The sequence below is a fragment of the Pan paniscus genome, chromosome 7, assembly GCF_029289425.2.
Source record: "Pan paniscus chromosome 7, NHGRI_mPanPan1-v2.0_pri, whole genome shotgun sequence".
NCBI lineage: Eukaryota > Metazoa > Chordata > Mammalia > Primates > Hominidae > Pan > Pan paniscus.
Window position 1 is genome coordinate 31,138,219 of NC_073256.2, and position 26,645 is coordinate 31,164,863.

Consider the following 26,645-nt stretch of genomic DNA (forward strand, 5'->3'; position numbering starts at 1 on the left):
CTATGAAAAGGATAACGAGTGGGGGAGGAAAGCAACATTTTGAATGAGATTTCTGAGAGAGACCTCCCCACCACAACCGAGAACAGAAACTCCACAGTCTGCTGAGCTGAGAGTTTGCACATTGGTCTCCTCCCATCTGCTCACGGCACTCTCCTGTTTGTCCTGAGGAGGAGGAAACCAAACAAGGCTCCCGACTGTCCCTCAGCACTCACGGAACCGCCCTTCCCCTCTGCTGGGCCATGACCACGGAGAACAGGTCCACTGTCCTCCCTGCGTGGTGCACATTGGAGGCTCAGACTCCGTCCTCAAGGCTGGCAAGAAGACAGGGTGAGACATCAGCCTCCTGATACAGGTGACGGGTGTGGAGCCCACAGGACTGGAACCTCACATGCAGGGCTGGAGGCACAGACTGACTATTTACTATTCTGTGGCCTGGGAGGCTCAAGGCACAGAACTCCTCATTAGCCAAAGTCGCCCAAGTTCCCCAACCTCTAAAGATTTCCTTGTAATTATGAAAGAAGAGAAAAGTGAGTGTCCACAGAAACTCTGGGGCTTTTCCTCTAATCAGGAGGAAGCTTGTGTGGATTATTCGCTTCTTTCTTTCCTTTTGCAAGATCGAAGTGCTTTTGTTTTCAACTGTTATGATGGGAAAATATACCACGTATACATCTTAAAAATTATAAATATATATTATTTCATATAGAATGGCCAGTATCAACATTGACAATTTCCACTATTTTTCAGTTTACAGTTTAATCACATTAGGTACATTCACAGTGTTTAGCAAACATCACCGCCATCATCTCCAGAACAGTTTTATCTTTCAAAATGGAAATTGCACCCATTAACCAAACTCTCCATTCCTCTCTCTCGCCCACCCCTGGGGGCCACCATTCTATTTTGCAGCTCTATGAGTTTAACTACTCTTGACCCTTGATATAGGTGGAATCCTACCGTGTTTAATTTTTTTATTTGTTTGTTTTGGAGACAGAGTCTTTCTCTGTAGCCCAGGCTGGAGTGCGGTGGCATGGTCTCGGCTGACTGCAACCTCCACATCGTGGGTTCAAGCAATTCTTGTGTCTCAGTCTCCCGAGTAGCTGGGATTACAGGTGTGCGCCACCACGCCCAGCTAATTTTTCTATTTTTAATAGAGACGAGCTTTCACCTTATTGGCCAGGCTGGTCTCGAACTCCTGACCTTAAGTGATCCGCCTGCCTCAGCGCCCCAAAGTGCTGGGGTTACAGGTGCGAGCCACTGAGCCTGGTCGTGTTTATCCCTTTGGGGTTTATTTATTTCACTGACGATAATGTCTTCAAGGTTCATCCACGTTGCGGCCTGTGTCAGAACTTCCTGTCTGGTTTTTTTTGGTTTCTTTCTTTCTTTCTTTCTTTCTTTCTTTCTTTCTTTCTTTCTTTCTTTCTTTCTTTCTTTCTTTCGTCTCTCTCTCTCTTTCTTTCTTTCTTTCTTGGTTTTGTTTTGTTTTGTGTTTACATGGAGTCTCACTCTGTCACACAGGCTGGAGTGCAGTGGCACAATCTGGGCTCACTGCAACCTCCGCCTCCCGGGTTCAAGCGATTCTTGTGCCTCAGCCTCCTGAGTAGCTGGGACTATAGGCACAGGCCACCATGCTCGTCTAATTTTTTGCATTTTCTGTAGAGACAGGGTTTCACCAAGATGGTCAGGCTGGTCTTGAATTCCTGACCTCAGGTGATCCGCCCATCTCTGTCTTCCAAGATGCTGGGATTCCAGGCCTCAGCCACCACACCTGGCCAAGATTTTCTTTTTTGTTCCTACATATAAGTGAGGACATGAAATATTTGTCATTCTCTGCCTGGCTTATTTCACTTCATATACAGACCTGCAATCTCATCCATTTTGTCTGCAGTGGAGAGGATTTCATTCCTTTTTAGGCTGAATAATACTTCATTGTGTGTGTATACCACAGTTTCTAAATTGAAACAAATTCCTAAAAAGGAAATATTTTTAACATGTCTCGGAATGTGAAACTTCAGGGATATTGTGCCCATTTTATTCTTTTCTATTTCCCATCTTATGTATATGTGAGTGTATAACAAAGCAGCAATCAATGTGTGTATAAATCTCCAACTTCAAGAAATGTAAAATGAAAATGCAAAGTGGTGGCTGGGCGTGGTCACTCACGCCTGTAATCCCAGCACTTTGGGAGGCTGAAGCGGGTGGATCACCTGAAGTCGGGAGTTGAAGACCAGCATCACCAATATGGAGAAACACTGTCTCCACTAAAAATACAAACATAAATAAAATAAATAAAAAATTAGCAAGGCATGGTAGCGCATGCCTGTAATCCCAGCTACTTGGAAGGCTGAGACAGGAGAATTGCTTGAATATGGGAGGCGGAGTCTGCAGTGAGCCGAGATCATGCCATTGCACTCCAGCCTGGGCAACAAGAGTGAAACTCTGCCTCAACAAAAAAAAAGAAAAAGAAAAGAAATAGAAAATGCTAAATGGTCAGAAAAAACAGCATAATAAACATTTGTATGGTGTTGATGGACAATGCATTTGAAGATCATAGTTGAAGAAATCAGATTACAATTAACTTCTGTTCTTACTCATTGGAGCTTCATGCCTCTAAAAACTTCTTCATTGGAACAACCTCTGGTGCTTAAAAAAAAAAAAAAAAAAAACCACATACTCACACAGGTGCAAGTAAATCAGAATCTCAGGTATTGAGACCCAGGCCTCATCATTTGTAAGCTCCCCAGTTCATATGACTCAAAACCAAGATTGAGGACCAGTGACATCGATCTCTACACACAAACTGCCTAAATAGATTCTCTAGAAGCAGTTTACAAAGAAATTCCACATAAACTCTGGAAGAGGATATGAATTTCATGTACAGTATATCCTCACTTAACATCTTTGCAAGTCTCTTGGAAACCTCAACTTTAGGCAAAATTCTGTATAGTGAAACCACGGATTCCTCACCAATATTATAACCAAACAACTTTGAACACACCAATGGTGTCGGAGGACCTGCTGCACATTGTCTCCATAAAGTCAATTTTCAGGGAATTCCAAAATGAAGTGAGGACTTCGTGTGTATAAAAAGATGGTTGTGATTCCACCTGGATGACAGTGTTATTGCGCAGAAACTAAAGGAGGCTGCCTAGATATAGAGGATTCAGTCATGAGGTTTCTGCTCAACAAAGGATCCCAGAATCCTCACCCATTGCAGTTAAAGACATAACAAGAAAGCAATATTTGCATAGGAAATGTGGAAAGGAATAAAAGCCATCAAGCCACAAAAATAATGTGACTAAGGGGCAGGATTTGCAGATGTAGAGATTTAATGTGGTTGCCCTTTCTCACCCACACAAGAAAAAGGATGGAACAGATCATGAGATTCGACTGTTCTGCTGCGCAGCCTCCGCAGGGCACTTTGTATGTCCCTGTTTCTCAGGCTGTAGATGAAAAAGTTCAGCATGGGGGTGACCACAGCCTACATCACTGATGCCACGACACAATTCCTGGGGGGTAGTGCCACAGCTGAAGTCAGGTACATGCCAATGCCTGTTCCATAAAATCAGCAAAGAGCTGCCAGTTGAGAGCCATAGGTGGAGAAGGCTTTATACTTCCCATCTGATGATGACATCCTTAGAATGGAGGGGACAATTTTATAGTAAGATAAAAGGATCCCTGAAATGGGAAGAAAACCAAACATAGTACTATCGAAATATATGAATATGCTATTGATGACGCTGTCAGAACAGGCAAGGTTGAGAAGTTGAGAGGGGTCACAGACAAAAGTAGAGTTTTCGACATTCTTGAATAAGGTGAATTGTAACACAATCCAACTGTGCAGCTGGGAATCCAACAGGCTAAGGAAAAAGGACAGCAAAACTAAGAAGACAGGAAGGTGAGGATTCATGATGACCGGATAGTGCAGGGGGTGACAGATGGCCACAACTCTGTCATAGGCCATCACAGGAGCATGTCTTCTATACATGCAAAAAGGACCAAGAAAGACATCTGTGTCAGGCAGCCCGCATAAGAGATGACTCTGCTATGTGACTGCATGTCCACAGTCATCTTGGGAACCGTGGCCGAGGTGAAACCGATGTCAGCCCAGCACAGGCTGGAGAGGAAGAAGTACATGGGGGTGTGGAGGTGGGAGTCAGAGCTGACAGCCAGGATGATGAGCACGTTCCTCAGCACCGTGACCAGATACATGGACAGGAACAGCCCAGCGAGGACGGGCTGCAGTTCTTGATCCTCTCAGAGAGAGTCCCAGGAGGAGTTTTTAGACACCTGTGAGATTCCGTGGCTCTGTGTGACTTGGACACCTTGAGAAGAAAAGAGGATTGGAAAAATGAAAAGATAAAAACCAGCCTTAATGCTGTGTGCACATTTTGGATGCCAGCAATTCACAAGGAATATTTTCACACTTGAGGACCATACACCGTCAGCAATATTTCTCAGTTGTGACAAACCCCAAAATCTCAGAATTATGACATGATTTACTTTTTTCCTCTTCAACTCTTTCTGTACATACTACTTTAGAGAAAATCCACTGAAGAATGTTAGAAGACCAAAAGGTAATACATAAGAAATCCCTGATCTCAGTAAAATACGGCCTACTCTTTTCAGAAAAAACAAAATGCAACACAAATGTTCTTCTCTCTTTAAGAAAAAGATCTCAGACTAATTGAAAGAAATTAAGAAGCAGGGAAATACACTCTATTTTATTCTGATACCGTGCTACCAATTCCTTTGATGTAGAATATCTCAAAGGATGATACAAGAGCTAGGACCGCATTCTCTAAAAACGAAATGGAACCTTAGAGTTCTTAATCGGAAGACCTTTTCCCATGCCAGTTACTTTTCACATTTATTATCATCCTGAGGTTTTCTGACATCGTTTCTTCATAAAAGTACATGCACACTCAAATATGGGAGCTGTCTTTCCAAATTAATTGAATATAGAACTCTTGGCCGAGCGCGATGGCTGACACCTGTAATCCCAGCACTTTGGGCAGCCGAGGCTGATGGATCACCTGATGTCAGGAGTTCCAGACCAGCCTGGCCAACGTGGTGGAACCCCATCTCTAGTGAAAATAAAAAAACATTAGCGGGGCGTGGTGGCAGGTAACCCTGGCTACTCGGGAGACTGAAGCAGGAGAATACCTCAAGATATTGCTCCTGACATCAGAGTGGTCGTACACCCTGTGATATTATTTGTAATCACCCAGGGAAATACGATCCCTAATATTACAGTGGGTGCACACTCTGTGATGTTATTTGTAATGTCCTAGGAACATATTATTCCTAATATCAAAGTGGACGTACACCATGTGTGTACACTCTGTGATCTAATTCGTAATATCCCAGAGAGATATTTCTCCTCATATCACAGTGGGTGTACACTCTGTGATATTATTCGTACTATCCTAGAGAGATATTGCTCCCAGTATGACAGTGGGTGTACACCCTGTGATATGATTCATAATATCCTAGAGAGATATTACCTCTAATATCACAGTTTCTGTACACCCTGTGGTGTTATTTGTAATATCCTAGGGAGATATTATTCCGAACATCACAGTGCATGTACACCATGGGTGGACACCCTGTGATGTTATTCATAATATCCTAGGTGGATATTACCCTTAATGTCACAGTGCGTGTACACCAGGTGTATACACACTGAGATGTTACTCGTAATATCCTAGGGAGAAATTACGCCTAATGTTACAGTGGGTGTACACCATGTGTTTCTATTCTGTGATGCTATTCATAATATCTTAGAAAGTTACTAGTCCTAGTGCCACAGTGGGTGTGTACCATGTGTGTACACTCTGTGATGTTATTCGTATTATCCTAAGGAGATAGTTATAATATCACCGTGGGTGTACATCATGTCTGTACTCCCTGTGGTGTTATTGGTTACATCCTGGGTTGATATTACTCCTAATATCACCATGGGTGCACAGCATGGGTGTACATTCTGTGATGTTATTTATAATATCCTAGGGAGATATCACTCCTTATGTCATAGTGGGTGTACAGCCTTGTGATATTATTGGTAGTATACTTGGGACGTATTACTCCTGTTATCACAGTGGGTGTACACCCTGTGATAGTATTTGTAATATCCTAGGGAGATATTACTCTATACCCTGTGATATTATTTGTGACCTTTTAGGGAGCTATTTCTCCTAAAGTCAAAGTGGGTGTACACCCTGTAATATTCTTCCTAATTTCACTGTGGGTGTACACCATGAGTGATATTTTTTCTAATATCCATTGGGGGAGAGGATGATATTGGTTCCAATATCACAGAAGGTGTACACCCCTCTGTGATATTGTTCCTAATATACAGGGAAGGAGAGGATGATATTATTCCCAATATCACTGGGGTTGTACCACCTCCCGCCGGGATATTGTTCTTAATATCCGGAAGTGGAGAGAATGATGTTACTTCCAATATCACAGGGGGTGTATACCACCCCTGTTTGTAAACACCCCCTGTGATATTGCTCCAAATGGCCTGTGAAAGAGTAAATATTACTCCCATTATCGCAGGGGGTGTTCAGCCCTGCTGATATTGTTTTCTAACATCCAGGGAAGGAGAGTATGATATTACTCCCAATATGGCAGGGGTTGTACACCTTTTTGTGTTATTGTGCCCAATATCCAGGAAAATAGAGGATGATATTACTCCCAATATCGAAGTAATTCTACAGCACCCCTGTGATATTCTTCCTTATATCCAGAAAGGAAAAGAATGATACTACTCCCAACAGCGTAGGAAATGTACACCTGCGCTATGATATCTTTCCCAGTATCCAGGAGGGGAGAGGTTCATACTGCTTCCAATATCGCAGGGTGTGTACACCCCCTCTGTGATTTGTTGCTAACATCCAGGTTTGGGGAGAACGACATTACTCCCAATATCGCAGGGGGAGTTCACCCCCCGTGACCTTGTTAGTCATTTCCTGGGTGGAGAGGATGATCTTACTCCCAATATCGCAGGGGGAGTACACACCCTTGTGAAAATCTCCCTAATATCCAGAGGGAGAGAGGATGATATTACTCCCAGTACCGCAGGGGGTTTACACAGCCCTGTGATACTCTTCCTAATATCCACAGGGAAAGAGGATGATATTACTTCCAATATCACAGGGGGTTTATGCAACCCTGTGATATTGTTCCTAATATCCAGAGTGAAAGAGGATGATACGACTCGCAATATCGCAGGGGGTGTACACCCCTCCTGTACTATTGTCCTGAATACCCTGGGAGGGAGAGGATAAGGTGACATTGAATATCGCAGGGAATGTACACCCTCCCCCTCTGATACCCTTCCTAATGTCCAGGGGAAGAGAGGAAAATTTCACTCCCAATATCGCAGAGGCAGTACACCCCACCTGTGATGTTGTTCCCAATATGCAAGGGGGGACAGGATGATACTACTCTCAATATCGCAGGGCTGTTCACATCCCCAGTTTCATTTTTCCTAATATGTAGGGGAGAGAAAATTATATGACAGCATATGTCACAGAGTCTGTACATCCCTTCCTCGTATTGTTCCTAATATCCACGGGGGAAGAGGATGATATCAAATATCAAAGGGGGTGTACACACCCCGACCCTATGATATTGTTCTCAATATTCTTGAGGGGAGACGATGATATTACTCCAAATATCGCAGGGGTTGTTCACAAACCCCTGTGATATTGTTTCTAATATCCAGGGGGAGAAAATAATATTACTTCCAATATTGCAGGTGGCTTACCCCACCTGAAATATCGCACCGAATATCCAAAGAGGGAGAGGATGGTATTAATACCAATATCGAAGTGTGTGTACACGCCCCTTGTGATATGGTTTTTAATATCCAGGGGGCGGGAAGATGATATGAGTCCCAACATCCCAGAGGCTGTACACTACCCCTGTGATGTTGTCCCTAACTTCCAGACGGGAGAAGATGATATCACTCCCAATATCTCAGAAGTTGTACATCCCCCGTGATATTGTTCGTCATATCCAGGGAGGCACAGGATGACATTCCATTGAATGTCGCGACAGACGTACACGCACAGTGTGATATTGTTCCTAATATCCACGAAGGGAGAGGATGATATTACTCCCAGTAAAGCAGTGGGTGTACATTATCCCTGTGTTATTGTCTCTAATATCCGGAGCCGGGGGAGGGGAGTAGAGGATAACATTCCCTCAAATTTAGCAGGCGGTTTGACGCCCCTTGTGGTGTTGTTTTAAATATGCAGCGGGGAAGACTTTAATACTATTTTGGATACTCCGATTCACCTGCTCCACCTTTCCGGAACTCTGAGGCCAGGAGGCGGCATGCACTTTCCGCGTGATCCCCAATACCTTTGCCATCTTCTGTACCAAGTCAGCCACAAACGCAGGCCCGTTATCTGAGCCGATCCGTAAGGGCAGTCCAAATGTAGGAATCAGATCTGGAGGAAGCACAGGGGTTACTTTACGAGCTTTCTCAGTTCGTGTTGGATAAGCCTCCACCCACCCAGAGTAGGTACGCCCAAGAACAAGTAAATGCTTGTTACCTCCACACTTTGGCATCTCTGTGAAGTCTACCTGGAGATCTTCAAAGGGGGCTGCTCCATAAGCTTGTATGCCGGGCGGAACGGCTGGACCTTGCCTCGCATTATGCTGTTGGCAGGTAACACACCGCTGCCTCACCGTTTTGACAAGGGCTGACAAATGCGAGATGTAGAAATACCAGGCTACCAACTTTTCCAGTGACTCTTGACCTAGATGGGTGGTTTTCTGCGCAGCCAGTACAACTGCAACTCCTACCAGCTGTGGCACAGCTACTTTGCCATCTGGTAACTGAATCCATCCTTCCGCCATCACTTGTCCTTCCCTCTACCTGGAGAAAGTCCTTTTCTTCCTTAGAATAAGTAGGTCCAAGATCAGGTGCTTGAGGGAGCAGAGGGGCTGTGACTGATGCCTGGAAGGGGGCAGATGCTGCTTGTCGAGGCTCTGAGTCAGCGCGGGAGTTCCCCAAACCCACCAAGGTGGAAGCTCGCTGGTGTCCTCTGCAATGCACAACTGCCACCTTGTGGGGTTTCCATACTGCTTCTGAGAATTGCAAGATTTCTTGTGGTTACTTTCTGTCTTTTCCCCCAGAGTTCAATAGGCCCTTTTCTTTCTATCATGTTCCATGCACTTGAAGGGTTAAAAAGGCATACAGAACATCAGTGTAAATGTTGACAGTCTCACCTTCACTGAGTTCTAAGGCCCAAATTAAAACAATGAGTTCAGCTTTCTGAGCTGAAGTGCCCTGGGGCAACGATCTGGCTTCAACAGGTGTCCAGGGTTACCACTGCATTCCCTGCATCTCTCTCTCTTTGGGGGTTGAAGAAGCTGTTCCCATCCACCTATAGTTCCAGGTCTACTGATGCCCAAGTCTGGTCCCGGAGGTCAGGTCTGCTAGAGTTAACAGAGTCCATCACTTCTATACAATCATGCTCGACAGGGCTCTCTGATACCGGGAGCAAGGTGGCGGGGTTTAGGGTGTTACAAACTTCAATGGTTATACGGAGATTTTCACAGAGCAAACTTTTGTACTTGGTGAGTCTGGCATTCGTTAGCCAATGATGTCCTTTAGTATTCATTAAAGTCACCACAGCACGGGAGGCCTTTATGTTCAGGTTTTGCCCAAGAGTCAGCTTATGTGCTTCTTGTACTAGCAGGGCAGTTGCTGCCAAGGCCCTCCAACAGGGGGGTCATCCTTTAGAAACCCCGTCTAGTTGTTGAGAGAGGTAGGCCACCGGCCTCGGCCAGGGCCCCACAGTTTGGGTTCAAAGTCCAGCTGCCATTTTTTCTCTCTCTGATGCATACAATGGAAAAGGCTTTGTCAGATCAGGTAGCCCCAGGGCTGGGGCTGACATAAGTTTTTTCTTTAACACATGAAAGGCTTGCTGTTGTTGGGATCCCCATTCAAAAAGTTCCTGGTCCCCGCCCCCTTGTGACCTCATACAAAGGTTGGCAAATACTGCAAAATTTGGGATCCACAGTCTACAAAACCCCAGGGCTCCTAAGAATTCTCTCCCTGCCTTCTGCTCTTAGGCTCTGCTAGATTGCAAATGACCTGCATTCTTTCTGATCCCAGGCTGTCTTCCCCCTGTTGGATAGTAAATCCCAAGTAATGTACCTGCTGTCAGCAGATCTGAGCTTTCTTCTTGGACACTTTATACCCACAGTCCTCCAGGTGCTGGTGTAGGGCATCTGTTCCCTTGGTGCACCCGACTGCCGTGGGGTGTCCCAGCAGAAGGTCATCAACCTACTGGAGCAACACGCAGCCTAGGTCTCTGCTGGGACACTTCTGGAAGTCTCCAGCCAACACCTCCCCAAAGATGGTGGGGGAGTTCTTGAACCCTTGGGGAAGCCCGGTCCAAGTGTACTAAGTAGTGACACCTGACTCCGGAACTTCCCACTGAAAGGCAAACAGCTTCTGCCTCTCATGGGCTAATCTGATAGGCAAGAAAGCGTCTTTCAGGTCCAAGCAGGTGAACCAGCTGTTCTCAGCTGTCAGCAACCCCAACAATGTGGACGGGTTAGGTACTGTTGGATGTAAAGTCAGTGTAGCTTGATTAAGCAAGCGCAAATCCTGTACCGGCCTGTAGTTCTTGGTCCGTGGCTTGGGAACAGGCAGGAGGGGAGTGTTCCATGGAGACTGACAAGGAACTCTAATTCCAAAAGGTCTTAGGTGCTTGAGATGGACCTGGATACCTTGAAGGTCTTCTCTGGGGACCGGGTCCTATTTTTGCCTAAACCGCTGGGCCCCAGGCTTCACTTCTATGAGTACAGGGGCTTGGTTGACTGCCAACCCTGGAGGGTTGTCTTCCGCCCGTACTCTTGGCCATCGCTTAGCCAGAGCTGGTCTTATCTCTTGGCCCAGCTCAGTGAAGAAAAGTCTCCATTCCTCCTCTCGGGAGACTGTAAGGGTCATAACGACTCCCGTTCCGGGTAACTTTAGCAGCAAAGAGCCGTGCTCTGTCAAAGAGATAGTGGCTCTCAGCTTGCTAAGCAAGTCCCTTCCCAACAAGCTCAAGGGACAGTTAGGCGTGTACAAAAACTGCTGAATGACAGTACAAGTCCGAGGCAAGCAGAAAGCTTGCTTTGCTGAAACCCCCGTGGCTGCGATGATGTCAATAGTCTTTTTGGATAAGGGGGCGACCGGGTTGGTTACTAGCGAATGTTCAGCACCAGTATCTACAAGAAAATCAGTGTCTCTACCCCCGACTGTCGTTCTGACCAGAGGCTCTTTGAGGACACTTGAGCCCAGTCTCCCTCAGTCCAATAACCTTTCTGCCAGGTTGAGCAGGGCCCCTTCCTCCTTGTCCGGGGCCTCCTGCTCTGAGTCACCTTGTTTTCTTTTGAGCTGAGGGCATTTGTTCTTCCAATGTCCTATTTCTGTACAATAAGCACACTGGTTACACTGCAAACTCTGACAGCCAAGCTGAGTTTCTTTCCCAGGGCCCCCCTTCCCTTGCCTCTCTCGGGGGGCCCCTCTGATTGCTGCAGCTAACAAACAGGTCGGTGTTTCCCCGGGCCTGACATTCATTCTCTTTGCAGTTTTCCTCACGGCTACTGCACCCCTGTTTACAAACACCTGGTTAGCTATTTCTAATCATTGCGGTGTATTCATCCCTGCAAGCCCAGCCCGTTTCTGCAGTTTTCTTCTCATGTCTTCTGTGCTTTGACTGACTAAAGCCATGTGAATCATGCGCTGATTATCAGGGCTATTGGGATCAAAGGGAGTATACATACGATAGGCCTCACACAGTCTCTCGTAGAATTGTGCTGGACTTTCTTCTTTTCCCTGAATGACCTCAGAGAGCTTGTTAACGTTTGTGGCCTTCTAGCTCTCCTCTGTAATCCTTCCAAGAGAGCTTCCCTGTCTCAGTTTAGCCTTTGCATATCCCCTCTTTCATGTGGGTCCCACTGGGGGTTGGTTCCTGCTAACTGGGTCCTTAGATAGTCTCGGGGTTTTTGATAATCAGCTGGTGCATGTTCCTCTAGCCGTTTAGTTGCTGCTTGGAGCACTCTCTGCCTTTCATCTCCGTGAAAGAGGAACATGATCAACTGGTGGCAATCAGCCCAGGTGAGGTTGTGGGTCTGGATAACAGCTTGGAGCAAATCAATTAGGGCTTGTGGCTTTTCAGTATAGGACAGGGTATTGTTTTTCCAGCTGAGAAGGTTGGCAGAGGTGAAGGACTGGTACACAAAAATGCGCCTCTCCACTACGTGAGCATCCTCATCTATCCCAGTATACCGCTGCTCTCTCAGGGGCATTTGGATCCCCGTTTGGGGTTGTAAAGGAGCTGCCAAGGGAGGGGTTTCTCCTAAGTCCTCACTTCCTCTCTTGTCTACTCTCGGTGGCCTAGGGATATGCTTGTCTTGCGGAGGCGCGAGCACTGTGGGCTCAAGAGTGGGGAGCCTCTTTCCCTGGTAAGGGGAGGGCACCACTGGGATCACTGGTGCCATCTCCTGCAGTGCATCTTCTGATGCTTGGTGGAAGAGAACTTCAGGAGTTGATTTCCCTGGGTGGGTGGAGCAGGATCCTTCCTTAGGTATCTGTCCCTTTGCTACTAGTACTGTTGCTGCCTGCCCTCTTAGCCACTGTGGGAGGGTCTAGCACCAGCCGTCACCAAGTGTCTATGTATACGAACTGGTCTAGGTATCCTTTACCAGTTACCTTGTGCCACAGCTTAGAAACAAGGGACCTGTCCAGGCTTCCTTCTGATGGCCGACCCACTTCTAATGGTGGGCAATCTATTTCTGACAAGGTTCTGAGTTCCCCTGGTGGTCTAGTGGTTGGGATTTGGCGCTCTCACTGCCGCTGCCCGCGTTCGATTTCTGATCAGGTGAACCATGAAATCAAGTAGGAGGAGCAGGGGACCAAGTCCCTCAGACAGCGGATTCAAGAAGAAAGAGGTTTTTTGTTCAGCCGGGAACGTCGGCAGACTCGCATCTTAAGAGCCCAGCTCCCCGAAGGAAGACAGAGTTCCTGGCCCGTTTAAGGGCTTACAACTCTAAGGGGTTCCACGTGAAAGGGTCGTGATGGATTGAGAGCACATGCGCTTAGAGTGGGGGTGGTTAATCTTTTCACCTCAGGCCGGCTCATCAGTGCCACCGGCTGGTCTTGCCACCGACTTCATTCCTGTTGTTTTTCAACTTTTACTTCCTCCTTCTCTTCAGAGACAGGAGACAGCAGAGAAATGGCTTCTCTCCTCAGGGCGACAGGATGATATTACTCCCAATATCGCAGGGGGCGTACACCACCCTGTGATATTTTTCCTAATATCCAGAGCAAAAGAGGATGATATGACTCTCCATGTCGCAGGGGGTGTACACCCCTCCTGTAATATTGTTCTTCATACCCTGGGAGGGAGAGCATAAGATGACATTGAATATCGCAGGGAATGTGCACCCTCCACCTCTGATACACTTCCTAATATCCAGGGGAAGAGAGGATAGTTTTACTCCCAATATCGCAGAGGCAGTACACCACCCCCCGCCCCGTGATATTGTTCCTAATATCCAAGAAGGGAGAGGATGATACTTCTCCCAGTCAAGCAGTGGGTGCACATTACCCCTGTGTTATTGTCTCCAGTATCCGGGGGCGGAGAGGATAACATTCCCTCAAATTTGGCAGGTGGTTTCACGCCCCTTGTGGTATTGTTTTTCATATCCAGCGGGGAAGACAACAATACTACTCTCAATATCACAAGAAATGTGCATCCCCCTATGATATTGCTACTAATATCCAGGGGTAGAGAGAATGATGTTACTCCCAATATCGTCAAAGTGTCCACCCCCTTCTTTGCTATTGTTCTTCATATATGGAAGGCAAGTATGATATGACTCTCAATATGAAAGGAGGAATACACACCCCTGTGATATTGTTGTCAGTAGGCAGTGGAGGAGAGAACGATATTACCCCCAATATCGCAGGAGGTGTACACCCCTCTGTGATCTTGTTCATAAGGTTCAACGGAAAAGATGATCTTGCTGGAAATATGGTAAATACGCTGTGTGTCCACAGTGGCTGCTAACATGCAGGGAGGGAAGGGGGTTGATATTACTCTGCGCATCAGCGGAGGGTGTCCACGCCCCTGAGATGTGGCTCCTAATATCCATGGGGAAGGGGGATAGATATTACTCCCCACATCACTGGGGGTGTCTACCCCCCCGCGATGTGGCTCGTAATATCGGGGGTGGGGGGGTGATATTTCTCCCCGCATCGCGGAGGTCGCCCGCCCCCCTGCGATGTGTATTGTAATAGCAAGGGAAGGAGAGGAGGATGACATTACTCCCCGCATCGTGGCAGAGTCTATCACAGATCAGGATACTATCCACCCCCTGGGATATGGGGAGTACACCTGCTGTCATATTGGGAAAAATATCATACTCTTCCCCCCTGAATATCAGGAACAATATCATGGAGGGGGTGTTCATCCCCTGCCATATTGTGAGTCACGTCATTTTCTCTACCCCTGGACATTAAGAACAATGTCACAGGGGTGGTGTACAACCCCTGCGAAACCGGGAGATATATTTTCCTCTCCACCTTTGGATGTGAGGGACAATATCACAGGGGAGGTCTACACCTTCTGGATTATTGGGATTAATACCGTGCTGTCCCCGCCCGGATATTAGCAACAAGACCACAGATATTAAGTGGAATGGCACGATATTACTTATCGCAATTAATAATATCACTTTTAATATCAATATTACTTATCGCAATTAATATCAATTTCAATATCAATATTACTTATCGCAATTAATAATTAATAATAGTAATGCAATTAATAATAATCTATAATATCCATTTTAATATCAATATTACTTATCGCAATTAATAATATCAATTATTAATCGATACTAATAATTATCAATATTAATAACTGATAATATAATTTAAAAAATCATACCAATAATAATGATAATTAATATTAAATAGTTATACAAATGATAATAAATGATTCATATTAATGATTAATAACGCCTGATATTAATAACTGATATTGATCTTATTCATTAGAAAACAGTAATGTTAGCTCCTAATAATTAATATTAATATTAATAATCTGAACACTTTATTAGCATTTATTAATATTAATATTGGTAATTCATATTCATGTGAATAATAAATGAGGAATGATGAATACGAATCTTACGCCTAATATCTCAGTGGGTGTACACCCACCTATGATATTGTTCCTAATGTCCAGGGAGGGAGAGAGCATGATATTCCGTTCAATATCGCACTAGGTGTACACCCACCCGGTGATATTGATCCGAATATAATCTCCAGGGTGTGGAGTATGACGTTACTTCCAATGTAGCCCTGGGTGTGCATCCACCCGGTGATTTTGCTCCTAATATTCATGGAAGAAGAGAATGCTATTACTCCCAGTATGGCAGGAAGTGTACACCCCTTCTGTGACATTGTTCCTAATATCCGGAGGGGGAGAGGGTGATATTACTCGCAATATCTCAGGCTGTGTACACCCACCCTCTGATGTTGTTCCTAGTAGCCCGGAAGCGAGAGGACGATATGACTCCCCACACAGCAGGAGGCGTACACCCATCCGGGGATATTATTCCTAATATCCATTGAGAGGAGAGGCATATATTACTCCCAATATCGCAGAGGGTGTACATCCAGTCTTGATGCTGTTCTTAATATTCAAAGGCAGAGAAGTTGATATTACTCCCAATATCACAGAAAGTGTACAAACCCGTGTGATATTGTTTCTACTATCCAGAAGAAGAGAAGATGATATCACCCCCCCACCCCCATCACAGGAGGTGTACACCCACTCTGTGATATTTTTTCCAATGTGCAGGGCAGGGGAGGATAATATTCTTCTTAATAGCACTGGGTTTGTACAGCCCCACTGTGATATGGTCCTTAATATTCCAAGGCGGAGAGGATGATCTTACTCCCAATACCGCAGAAAGTGAACACCACCCCAGTGATATGGTTCCCATGATCCAGGAGAGAAGAGGACGATATTACTTTCAATATCGCATGGAGTGGACACGCCCCCAATGATATTGTTCCTAATTTCATCGTGGGAGAGGATGATACTACACGGAATGCCCCTAGGGGTAAAAACACTCCTGTGATATTGTTCTTAATATCAAGGGGAAAGAGAATGCTATTACTCCAAAGAGTGCAGAGGATGTGCACCCGTCGGTGATATAGCTGGTAATTTCCAGAGGCGGAGAAGATATTACTGACAATAACGTGAACACGCTGTGTGACCACCGAGGATCGTCATATTCACGGGGGGAGAGGGGGTTGATAGGACTCCCCCCTTTTTCCTGGGATCTTTTGTCTACTGCCCCCCTTGGTTCACACCCTGGAACATTGTTTTCCATATTCTAGCAAGATGCCCCTACTAAAGTCACAGAGGATATACACCCTGCGATATTATTCGTCATATTGTAGGGGAATGTTAATCCTGTTGTAACACGACTCTACACACTGTGATGTTATTCCCAATATCCTAGCGGGTCATTAATAATAATGTCACAATGTGTGTACACCTTTTGATGTTATTCTTGTTCTCCTAAGCGGAGGTTACTTTTATTGTCACACGGGATATATTCCCTTTGATAGTATTCATAACATCCTAGAGGGATGTCACTGCTTATGTCACAGAGTTTGTACACCTTGTCAAATTACTCGTATTATCCTTATAAGGTGTCACTCCTCATATCAGAGAGGTGAGATTCTAGGGAATTCTAGGGGATTCTAGAGGTCGTATTCTAGGGAAATGTTACTTTTCATGTCACGGAGGGTGTACACCTTGTGAAGCTTTTCGTTATAATTTTGTGGGATGTTACCCCTGATGTCACACGGGGTGTACACAGAGTGATGTTACGTGCGATATTCTATAGAAATGTTACTCGTAATTCACAGGTCCTGTACACTCTTTCACAGTCTTCATAATAGTCTAGGAAAACATGACTGCTAATGTCACAGGGCGAGTAGACCCTGTCAGAAAATTCGTAATATCCTAGCGGGAGTTCACTCTAATTTCACAATGCGTGTACACCCTTTGGTATTATTCATATTTCCTGAAGAGATGTTACTACTGATGTCCCAATGCAGGTACGTTCTCTGATATTATTCGCTATATCCTCGGGGGATGTTACTTCTAATGTCACACGGGGTGTACTCCCTGTGTTCTATTTCGTAATATCCTGGGGCAATTTTACTTTTAATGACACAGGGGGTGTACACATTGTGATATTATTCGTGATATTCTAGAAATACGTTACTCCTAATGTCACAGGGGTGTACACCCTTTGATAGTATTCATAATTTCCCAGGGGTCTATACTCCTATTGGCACAGAAGATAACACCCTGTGACATTCTTCATCATGTTCTAGCGAGATGATTCTCCTAATGTCACAGGGGGTGTACACCCTGTGATATTATTCTTACTATTCTAGGGGGATGTTACTCTTAATGTCACAGGTGTGCTCCTTCTGTGATATTATTGAAAATATGCTAGCAGGATATTACGACTAATGTCACAATGCCTGTACACCTTGTGATATTATTAGTAATATTCAGGGGGGATGTTACTCCTAACGTTACAGGGGTGTACACCGTGTGATATTGTTCCCAGTATTGTAGGGGGGTGTTACTCATAGTGTCACAGGGGGTGTACACCCTTTGATGTTATTTGTAGTCTTATAGAGAGATATTACTTTAAATATCACAGTGGGTGTACACACATGGGGTACACCCACTGGGATATTATTTGTAATATCTTCGAGAGATATCACTCCTAATATCACAGTGGGTGTACCCCATGTGTGTACACCCTGTGATATTATTTGTAATATCCATGGTAAACATTACTTCTAGTAACCCACAGAAGGTACACCCTGTGATAGTTTTCATAATATCATAGGGAGATATTGCTGCTAATAACACAGTGGGTGTACACCATGTGTGTACACTCCGTGACATGAGATAGCTTATATCCTAGGGATATAGTCCTTCTAATATCAAAGTGAGTTGACACCCTGTGATATCATTCGTAATCTCCTAGAAAGATGTTGCTGCTAATATCACAGAGGGTGTGCCCCCCGTGACATTATTCTTAATATCCCAGGGAGATGTTACTCCTAATGTCACAGGCGGTGTTCACACTGTGATAATATTCGTAATATCCTAAATGGATGTTACTGCTGATGTCACCACACGTGTACATCCTCTGTATTTGTTCGTTATATCCTCGGGCGAGGTTACTCCTACTGTCACATGGGGTGTACTCCCTGTGATATTATTCCTAATATCCTAGGTGGATGTTACTCCTTGTGTCACAGGGGCTGTGCGTTTAGTGATATTATTCACACTATCCTAGAAAGATGTTACTCCTCAGGCCACAGGGGATGTACACCCTGGGATATTATTCGTACTACCCTACGGGACATTACTCCAAATGTCACAGAAGGTGTACACTCTGTGATATTTCTCATAATGTGTCAGGGAAATGTACTCCTAACGTCACAGATCATGTGCACCATATGTGCACAGCCCTTGTGATGTTATTTGTAATGATCTCAAGGGATGTTAATCCTAATATTCCATATGCTGTTAACCATGTGTGAACACCTTTGTGGTATTCTTCCTAACATACTAGAAGGATGTAACTCCTAACATCATATGGGGTATATGCCATATGAGTACACATTCTGTGATATTACTCATAACATCGTAGGGAGATGCTACTCCTAATTTCACAAGGTGCGTACATTATGTGTGTACTCCCCCTCTGATGTTATTCGTAATATTCTAGGGGAATGTTGCTGCTAATGTCACAGGGAGGGTACACCATGTGTATGCAACCCTGGTAATATTATTTCTAACAGCTTGAGGAGATGTTCCTCCTAATGTCACCTGGAGTGTACACAATGTGTGTACACCTTCTGTGATATTATTCGGAAATCACAGAAAAAGATTATGCCTAATGCAACAGGATGTGTACACCGTGTGCGTCAACTGCCTTTGATATTATTCGTAATATACCAGGGGGTGTGACTTTTCATGTCACAAAGGGTGTACAAAATGTCACAGGGTGGGTATGGCTTATGATATCATTCCCAATATCCAGAAGGATGTTACTCCTGCGGTCAAAGGGTTGTACACCCTTCGATAATATTTGTAGTCTTATAGGGAGATATTACTGTAAATCTCACAGTGGGTGTACACTATGTACACTGTGTTTACACTCACTGTGATATTATTTGTAATATCTCAGAGATATTACAGAGTTATAACTCTCTCTGTTATATTAGAGAGTTATATCTAAGACAGTACAAATAATACCACAGTGGGTGTACCTCATGTGTGTACACCCTGCGATATTATTTGTAATATCCATGGTAAACATGACATCTAATAGCACAGAGTGTGTACTCCCTTTGGTATTTCTCATACTTTCATAGGGAGATATTGCTTCTAATATCACAGTAGGTGTACACCATGCACATACATTCTGTGATATGATACCTTCTATCCTAGGGAGATATCTCTCCAAATATCACAGTGTGTGTACACCTTGTGATATTATCCATAATGTCCTAGAAGGATGTTACTACTAATATGACAGAGGGTGTACACCCAGTGGTATTCTTCGTAATATCCTAGGGAGATGTTACTCCTAATGTCACACGGGGTGTACACCCATGATATTCTTCGTAATATTCTAGGGTTGATGTTACTTAAAAAGTCACAGGGGGTATACACCCTGTGATGTTGTTCGTAACATCCTAAGATGTTACCCTTAATGTCACATGGGGTGTACACCCTGTGATATTACTCGGAATATCTTATGGGGATGCTACTCCTAATGTCACAGGCTGTGTACACCCTGTGATATTATTCGGAATATCCACAGAGACGTTACTTTTGATGGCACGACTGGGTCCGCGCTTTGATATTTTTTGTCATATCTTAGGGAGGTATTACTTCGAATATCACAGTGGTTGTACACCCACTGTGATGTTATTCGCAATACCCTAGGGAGATATAACTTTTAATATCACCGTAGGTTTACACACTACTACACAGTGGATCCAATAGGGGAGGGAACAGGTGGGAGCCCCACCCCCTACTGAGTTGGCAGGGCAGGAGCCCCACACTCATGGATGCAGTTGCAGCCACCCAGCTATGGCTCCAGACCTCGGCATGCCTGCACTTCTGGAAGCCCCCCTGGCCCCACAGGCTCAGAAGTGCCTGCTCCTGCTTCTCCCCTCTCCTGACACCTGCTCCAATTCTGGAGCAAAGTTGAGGCTGAACCCGGGTGCTATCTCAACCTGGCTGGATGTGTGCATGCTAGGGGTGGTGCTGACACACCAGTCCCACCACCTTGACCCCCTTTGAATTTTGGGCACCAACAAGCAGGGGTGGGAGGCGAAGGGGGCACTGAGGGCGGTTTGGCACAAGCCTGCCGGTGCCTCTTGGTAGGAACAGCCTGGTTGCTGTGGATGGCATGCTGATGGTGGCAGGATGGAAAAGGGTGGGTCCTGGTGAAACCTCACCTTCAAGCCAGGGATGGCCTGAAGCCTGGGGCCTGAGCTGCCAGTTCCAGCTGGAGTCCACTGCCTGGAGTGAGTACATATGGAGCTTTTTCCCCAGCCCACCCATGGCTGCCCATGGACCGATCAGCACACACTTCCCCTCCTGAGCCCATAAAAACCCTAGACTCAGTAAGACTCAAACAGACCCTCAGGACTACCAGCTGCAGGAAGGAGCTACCCACTGTGGGTCTCCTTGACTCTTCTGGATGACCTGCTTGTGGAAAACAGCTACCCACTTCAGGTCTCTTCTCTGCTGAGAACTGGACACTCTATGGGATGACCTGCCTGTGGAAAAGAGCTACCCACTGAGGGTCTTCTCTCCACTGAAAGCTGGACACTCATCAGGAAGACCTGCCTGCAGAAAGGAGCTACCCACTTCGGGTCTCCTGAGAGCTGTTCTATCACTCAGTGAAGCTCCTCTCTGCTTTGCTCACCTTCCAGTTGTCTGTCTACCTCATTCTTCCTGGATGCAGGGAAAGAACTCAGGACTTGCTAAATGGTGAAACTGAAAGAACTATAACACAAACAGGGCTGAAACACGTACCCCCCTTGCCCCCCAACTCACCACATTGTGGGTGACAAGAAGAGCTACAGCTATTTGGGGAGTCTAGACCTAAGGGGTGCCTAAGCCAGGGCTGTGACACCCTCTTTGGAGCTCTGTGGTTCCTGGCATCTCCAAGCTTCTGGGTGCCACAGTGTTCCCCTTGTCCAGATGTGGGTGCCTGCAGTGGAAGCCACGTGGTGCATCTGGTCCAGCTGCAACCTCGCACGAAGGTGCCCACCCCAACACAGCAGCTGGTGTGCCTGGCTGTGTGCAGTGTCTGGACCCTGCATGCACTTGCCCACACACCCCTCGCTGCTCCGTGCCTGGTTCGCTCTTGGCAGGTGGGGGATCTGGGCTGGTAGCAAAAGCCAAGCACAGCCTGCCAGGCTGAGTGGCCAGAACAAGCCCAGTGGGCATGAGCATTACTCAGGCAGAAGGCACCACCGGCCACAGACATTTCTGGCTGGCAAAGTGCCACCCCAAGGATCCTGTGACAGGAAAATCACTTGAGCCCAGGAGTTTGAGGCTGCAGCAAGTTATGATTGTGCTACTGCATTCCAGCCTTGGCCATAGAGCAAGATCCTGTCTCAAAAAAAAAAAAAAAAAAAAAAAAAAAAAAAAAGATGATTGACTGACATTTGCAAAATCCTAGCTGAGGAACTGGGGGCAGAAACAGTCCAGTCTGTGTAACCAAGAGAAGTCTCAAATGGTGAGGCATCAAAGAAAGAATTTTAGCCTTACCCTAAAGGGACATGGATTTTTAAAAGGTTGAAAAATAGTGCTTTAGGGATGATTCCGAGGCCTAAACCCTCAATAAATTGCTTTTTTTTTTTCTCAAAAAATAAAAATGGCCAAAGTTTTTGGAAACCATAGCATATATCTAATGCCACCAAACCATAAGCAAAACTCATCTGTTCTTTAACATATGCAGTTTGGTTCTTCTACTGACTTGTTTTTATAACATTGACCTACAATTTAAGAAAAAGTATTAGGAATTTAGCTTTTATTCAAAATTAAATAAGCAAAAGCAAAAATTTTAAGAAACTTTTACAAATTACTTACATAAAAGAAAGTTAATAAGGACAGTCACAAATTTGCAACAAATAATTACAAAAGTTTCTAGGGCAGCATGAATATAAACCATGTTGCAGCATGGTGATCTAACTGTGATATGAATAAGGCATAACTAACATTTGCACCGAGACCAGAATTAAAAACAAAAACAAACTTTAAAAGCTTAGTTCTATATTAAACTTCTTCTCTTTTCCCAGATCCTTAATGGGTTTATACTATGCATTTTTTTTAAAACAAACACATCATGTCAAACTATAAATTACATAAATGGGCAGTTAATGTGAAAAGCCCCCTAAAATGTACAAACTAACTGGTACTGAATTGAGTTCTCCCTTTACCTTTATGTACAATTAAATGTAAACCATATTTTCACAGTTTTGAGTGTTTTATGAATAGATGCACAGTACCATGTCAGGTTTACAATTGTTCCTGAAAACTGGCTCTAGGTTCTGCATCCAATGCCTGTCGGCCACTGTGATGCAAGTATTTACATAAATAAGAAACTGTGTCATAGTCAATGGTCAAGACAGTTCAGCAAGAGCAGTATTTCCAACAAAGAATGATCCTCAACACAATATTTTACATACTTGTGCAAATATAAGCATTAGGACAGATATATCTGAGGCAAATTCAATTTGCAAAAACTTGTATCGCTACTCTTGTAAACTTGGGCAATAAATGACCCTCGGCAAGTTCTGCTCTCTATGGCTTTTTTTTTGTTTGTTTTAAAATTTTAAAGCCAGAGAAAATGCACACACACTACCCAACCCCCACAAGCACACAAGCACACACGCACGCACACACGCACACACACTCTCTCACAGACATAAAGAGTTCTTATTTCATTTTAGAGTATGGTACATAGTGCAACTTCACAATGTAGAGGTTCAACACACATTCAGTGCGTGTTTTTCTGTGCAAGTTCTTAGTGGTCTCAATCCTAGTTGAAGGTATTCATTTGCAGAACCACATGATTCAGGAGGTCGAAGGAAAAAGAAAAGTTTCATTAAATTTCTGAAACCAGCACTAGATGTGCAAAGGCAGCAGACAATCTGGCCATCAATGCAGCCAGATTAGGGTAACTTTAAAGGGAGATCCAAAGAGTTAGTTACTTAGATTGGTCTCTAGAAAAATAGGTCAGTATATGCTGTATCTTGGTCAACCGTTCTTTCAAAGACTTCATTGACAAAACCGACAGCTGGTATCGTGGATCTACAGGGAGAACTGCAAGAAGCCACCAACACCATGCAGGTCCATTAGGGGCTGCCTAAAAACAATGGACAGTTTATACCATTAATAAAACAAGGATTTATGTAACAACAGTAGCAAACCACCAAAAAATTACTATTTATTGAGCACTTGTACTATGTGCCAGGTGCTATCTCCAATGTCCTTAACAATTATGCAAAGTATAAAATGGGGGAAACTGAAGCTCAGCAATGTAATGCAAATTGTCCAAGATCTCTTGGCTCATATGTGGCAGAGCCGAGATTCAAATCTAGACCTGACTCTCCACAGTCAACACGCGCTCTTTCCTCCTATTACACTAGCAAGGCTTCTCGACCTCAGGCTACTGACACTTTGAGCCAGATAATTCTTTGTTGCATGTGGCTGTCCTATGCACTAGAGCACATTCAGCAGCATCTCTGATCTCTATCCACCAGATGCCAGTAGCACCTTCCCATCCAGCTGTGACAGCCAAAAATGTCTCCAGGTAATGCCAAATATCCTGTGGGGGCAACATGCCCCTAGTTGACAGCCACTTTCTTGAGCTATAGATTTAAAGCATTAAGAAATGTTAATTGAGATTTAAAATTTCCTCAAAGTATTATGGAACCCTTGGAAAGACAGAAGAAAAAGGCCCCAGCTTCCAATGTTGTTCAAAAAAGAAACATATCTCCAGTGAAAAGGTCCTGGTAATGCTGTGAGGGCTGACTATTGGCTATTGAAACAACTAGAAATTTCCATAGAAGGACTTGTAAGCCACCTTCACTGAACCTTAAATTGCTATTTATCGGACTTAAAATATAAAGCTTCAGAATGACAAAAGGAGCTACAACATCAGTGCTGATCTCAGTAGGCCCCTCTAGAATCAGATTCGGTTTCTATATTTGTGTATTGTCCGCTGTCAGCTAAGCATTGCTACCTCCTCATCTGCATTCCACAGACATTACAAACTGTCTCCTAAAATCCCCTCTGCCATAGGGTTCCAGGTTAGAGTTGGCCGATGAAAGGCACTCTTGTTGGGTGTGGAAGCTGGAAGAGAAGCCATTATCCCCTGAAGATTGTTGCAAAGTGTGGGCAGGAACTTTCCAGAGAGCTCCTGGAAACCCCTTTCTCCACTGCTGTAGACTGAGATAGTGGTGCGGACTTGCTGGGATTCCTAAGAATTATAGCCACTTCCCCACTAGTTCTTCAGAAGCACGCTGTTGGCTGTTTCTGATGCAGGATCTCTGGTGGCAGATTCCCTGACTTCTGTAGGTGACATCCCTGACCTTCACTCCCACAGCTCTCCCAACTACTATATGAAGTCTACATCCTACATCAAACCCTTCATTCTGGGAAAATGAAGGGTGGTTGCTTTTGCTTTCCTGCCCAAATCCTAACTCACACAACACTGCTAACAGAAAGCAGTGATAGAAGACAGGATAATAAAAGGCAAGGGTGGTGAAGGTGATGGAAAAGTTATGCTGAATTTTTCTATAAGCTGTTTTGTTATTTAAAATTTCTTATTCAATATTGTTCTTATCAAAGCCCATTTCTATGATGTTTAATCAGATTCAAGTAATCAGTTAAAACAAATAGATGGCAACTGATAATATGCTAAACAGAATGAATACTAAATTTGGAGATGGCCTAATGTTGGTGTTTCAAGTTCAGGTGAAGGATTCAATTGGGATTCTGACAAATGTAGACCAACCCTTGAAAACGGGAATGAGGCAGTGTGCATTACAATGAGATCTATTATCTCTCCATCTTCACATATTTACTGACAGCCATTCCTTTGTAAAATCTATCACCTTCTAATCAAAAACATTTAATTCAATTCAAAATGCTACGATGCCTAAAACATAGTGCTTTAGTAACTCTATGATTAGATTTTCCAGGAGCCAGACCCTTCTTTTATGCCTCCTGCAGTTTTGCTTGCACAGAAAGTAACAGATACACATTCATTAGACTAAGCTTAAGTGTAAACCCTAAGTACCAGCAAGACTAAAAGAATAATAGTTTCATGAGAAGCGAGGTATTAAACATGAAGAGACAAAAATGAATTGAAGTGGTTGGGTCAAATGTTGGGAGATACAAAGAAAGGTGAGAAAAGATGTTTCAAATATATAGAAAATGGTAAGTCTCTCTGCTGTCAAAGAATAACAGCAACAGGCGATGGGCTCAAAGGCATGGTTAGTTGTCCCACAGTCACAGTTTCTAGATAGTAATATCCCGTTTTTAATTCCTTACCCACTCCTAAAAATCCTCTTAAGGACTTGCTCCCTCTCTGGCACTCTCTCCTACAGGCATCTCAGCTGACACGTATTTCCAGCCTCTATCTGTACGGAATGTAGTGGAGACCACTGCTCTAGAGAACTCATGATTGCAAAGATGAGGTGGGGCTGGGGCGGGGGAGGGGACAGTCAAAGAAAAAGTAGTGCAGAAAGGACAATAAGAAAACAAATGTAGAAGTGTGCAAATTTGGGTTTATAAAAAAGTGACTTTTGGAAGAACAGAAAAGCCACCATACCTGAAGGTTTTCCTCCCTCTCGGGCATTGATCCGAAGTGCTGAAGAATTTGGCTTCGAAATCTGTCTCTTAAATTCTGAAACCAGCTGCAGGCTTGAGAGTAAACCAAATCATGAAGCTCTCTGAGATTCTTAATCTCATCTTCATTCTCAACCTAGAAATACAATAGTCAGTAAGACTTCTGTGTCTAATCCCCCGTCCATATGCCATATGCCAACCGACACAAATGGAAAAAGGAATCAGAAGAACAGGGCAATACCTGTTTCAGTGCTGACGTCCCAGAGAGTATTATTCCTATGCTTTTAATACATATTTCTGTCTCATATAGGGCTGACCAGACTAAAGAAAGACAGCAAGGCCTGACCTATGCCTAACCTTGCTGACTTAGCAGTGCAATATTGCAGAACCCTACAACAGCCCCCAAGTGGGAAGAGTAAGATTGAGAGTGAGTTCTGGTTCAGAGGTCTAATTTGGAATTCCATTTGTCTTTATGGATCAATGGTTTTTAAAAGCAGTGGAACAAAAAAGTGGATGATAGTTGCTACAAAAAAAGAAAAGATAAGTAGTTAGGGTGTAGATGACATGACAGAAAGTAGTAACAGGAGGTGTCCAGGCACAGTTACATCTTTTACTAGGGAACTG

General features: G+C 44.4%; 1 protein-coding gene and 1 pseudogene across 2 annotated transcripts in view; both read right to left on the bottom strand.

Moving 5' to 3' along the window:
* Positions 1-711: 711 nt before the first annotated feature.
* On the bottom strand, positions 712-8,865 carry LOC129398544 (olfactory receptor 7E24-like; annotated as a pseudogene).
* Positions 8,866-22,177: 13,312 nt separating this feature from the next.
* LONRF1 (LON peptidase N-terminal domain and ring finger 1) overlaps positions 22,178-26,645 on the bottom strand; it is a 33,609-nt gene continuing 29,141 nt past the window's right edge. For both annotated transcript variants that reach the window (XM_034965667.4, XM_034965666.4), the window contains exons 11-12: positions 26,005-26,157; positions 22,178-23,532 (exon numbers count right to left, since the gene is read on the bottom strand). In XM_034965667.4, the coding sequence (XP_034821558.1) occupies positions 23,374-23,532; positions 26,005-26,157 (312 nt within the window). In that variant the 3' untranslated portion in view covers positions 22,178-23,373. The remainder of the gene's footprint in view (positions 23,533-26,004; positions 26,158-26,645) is intronic.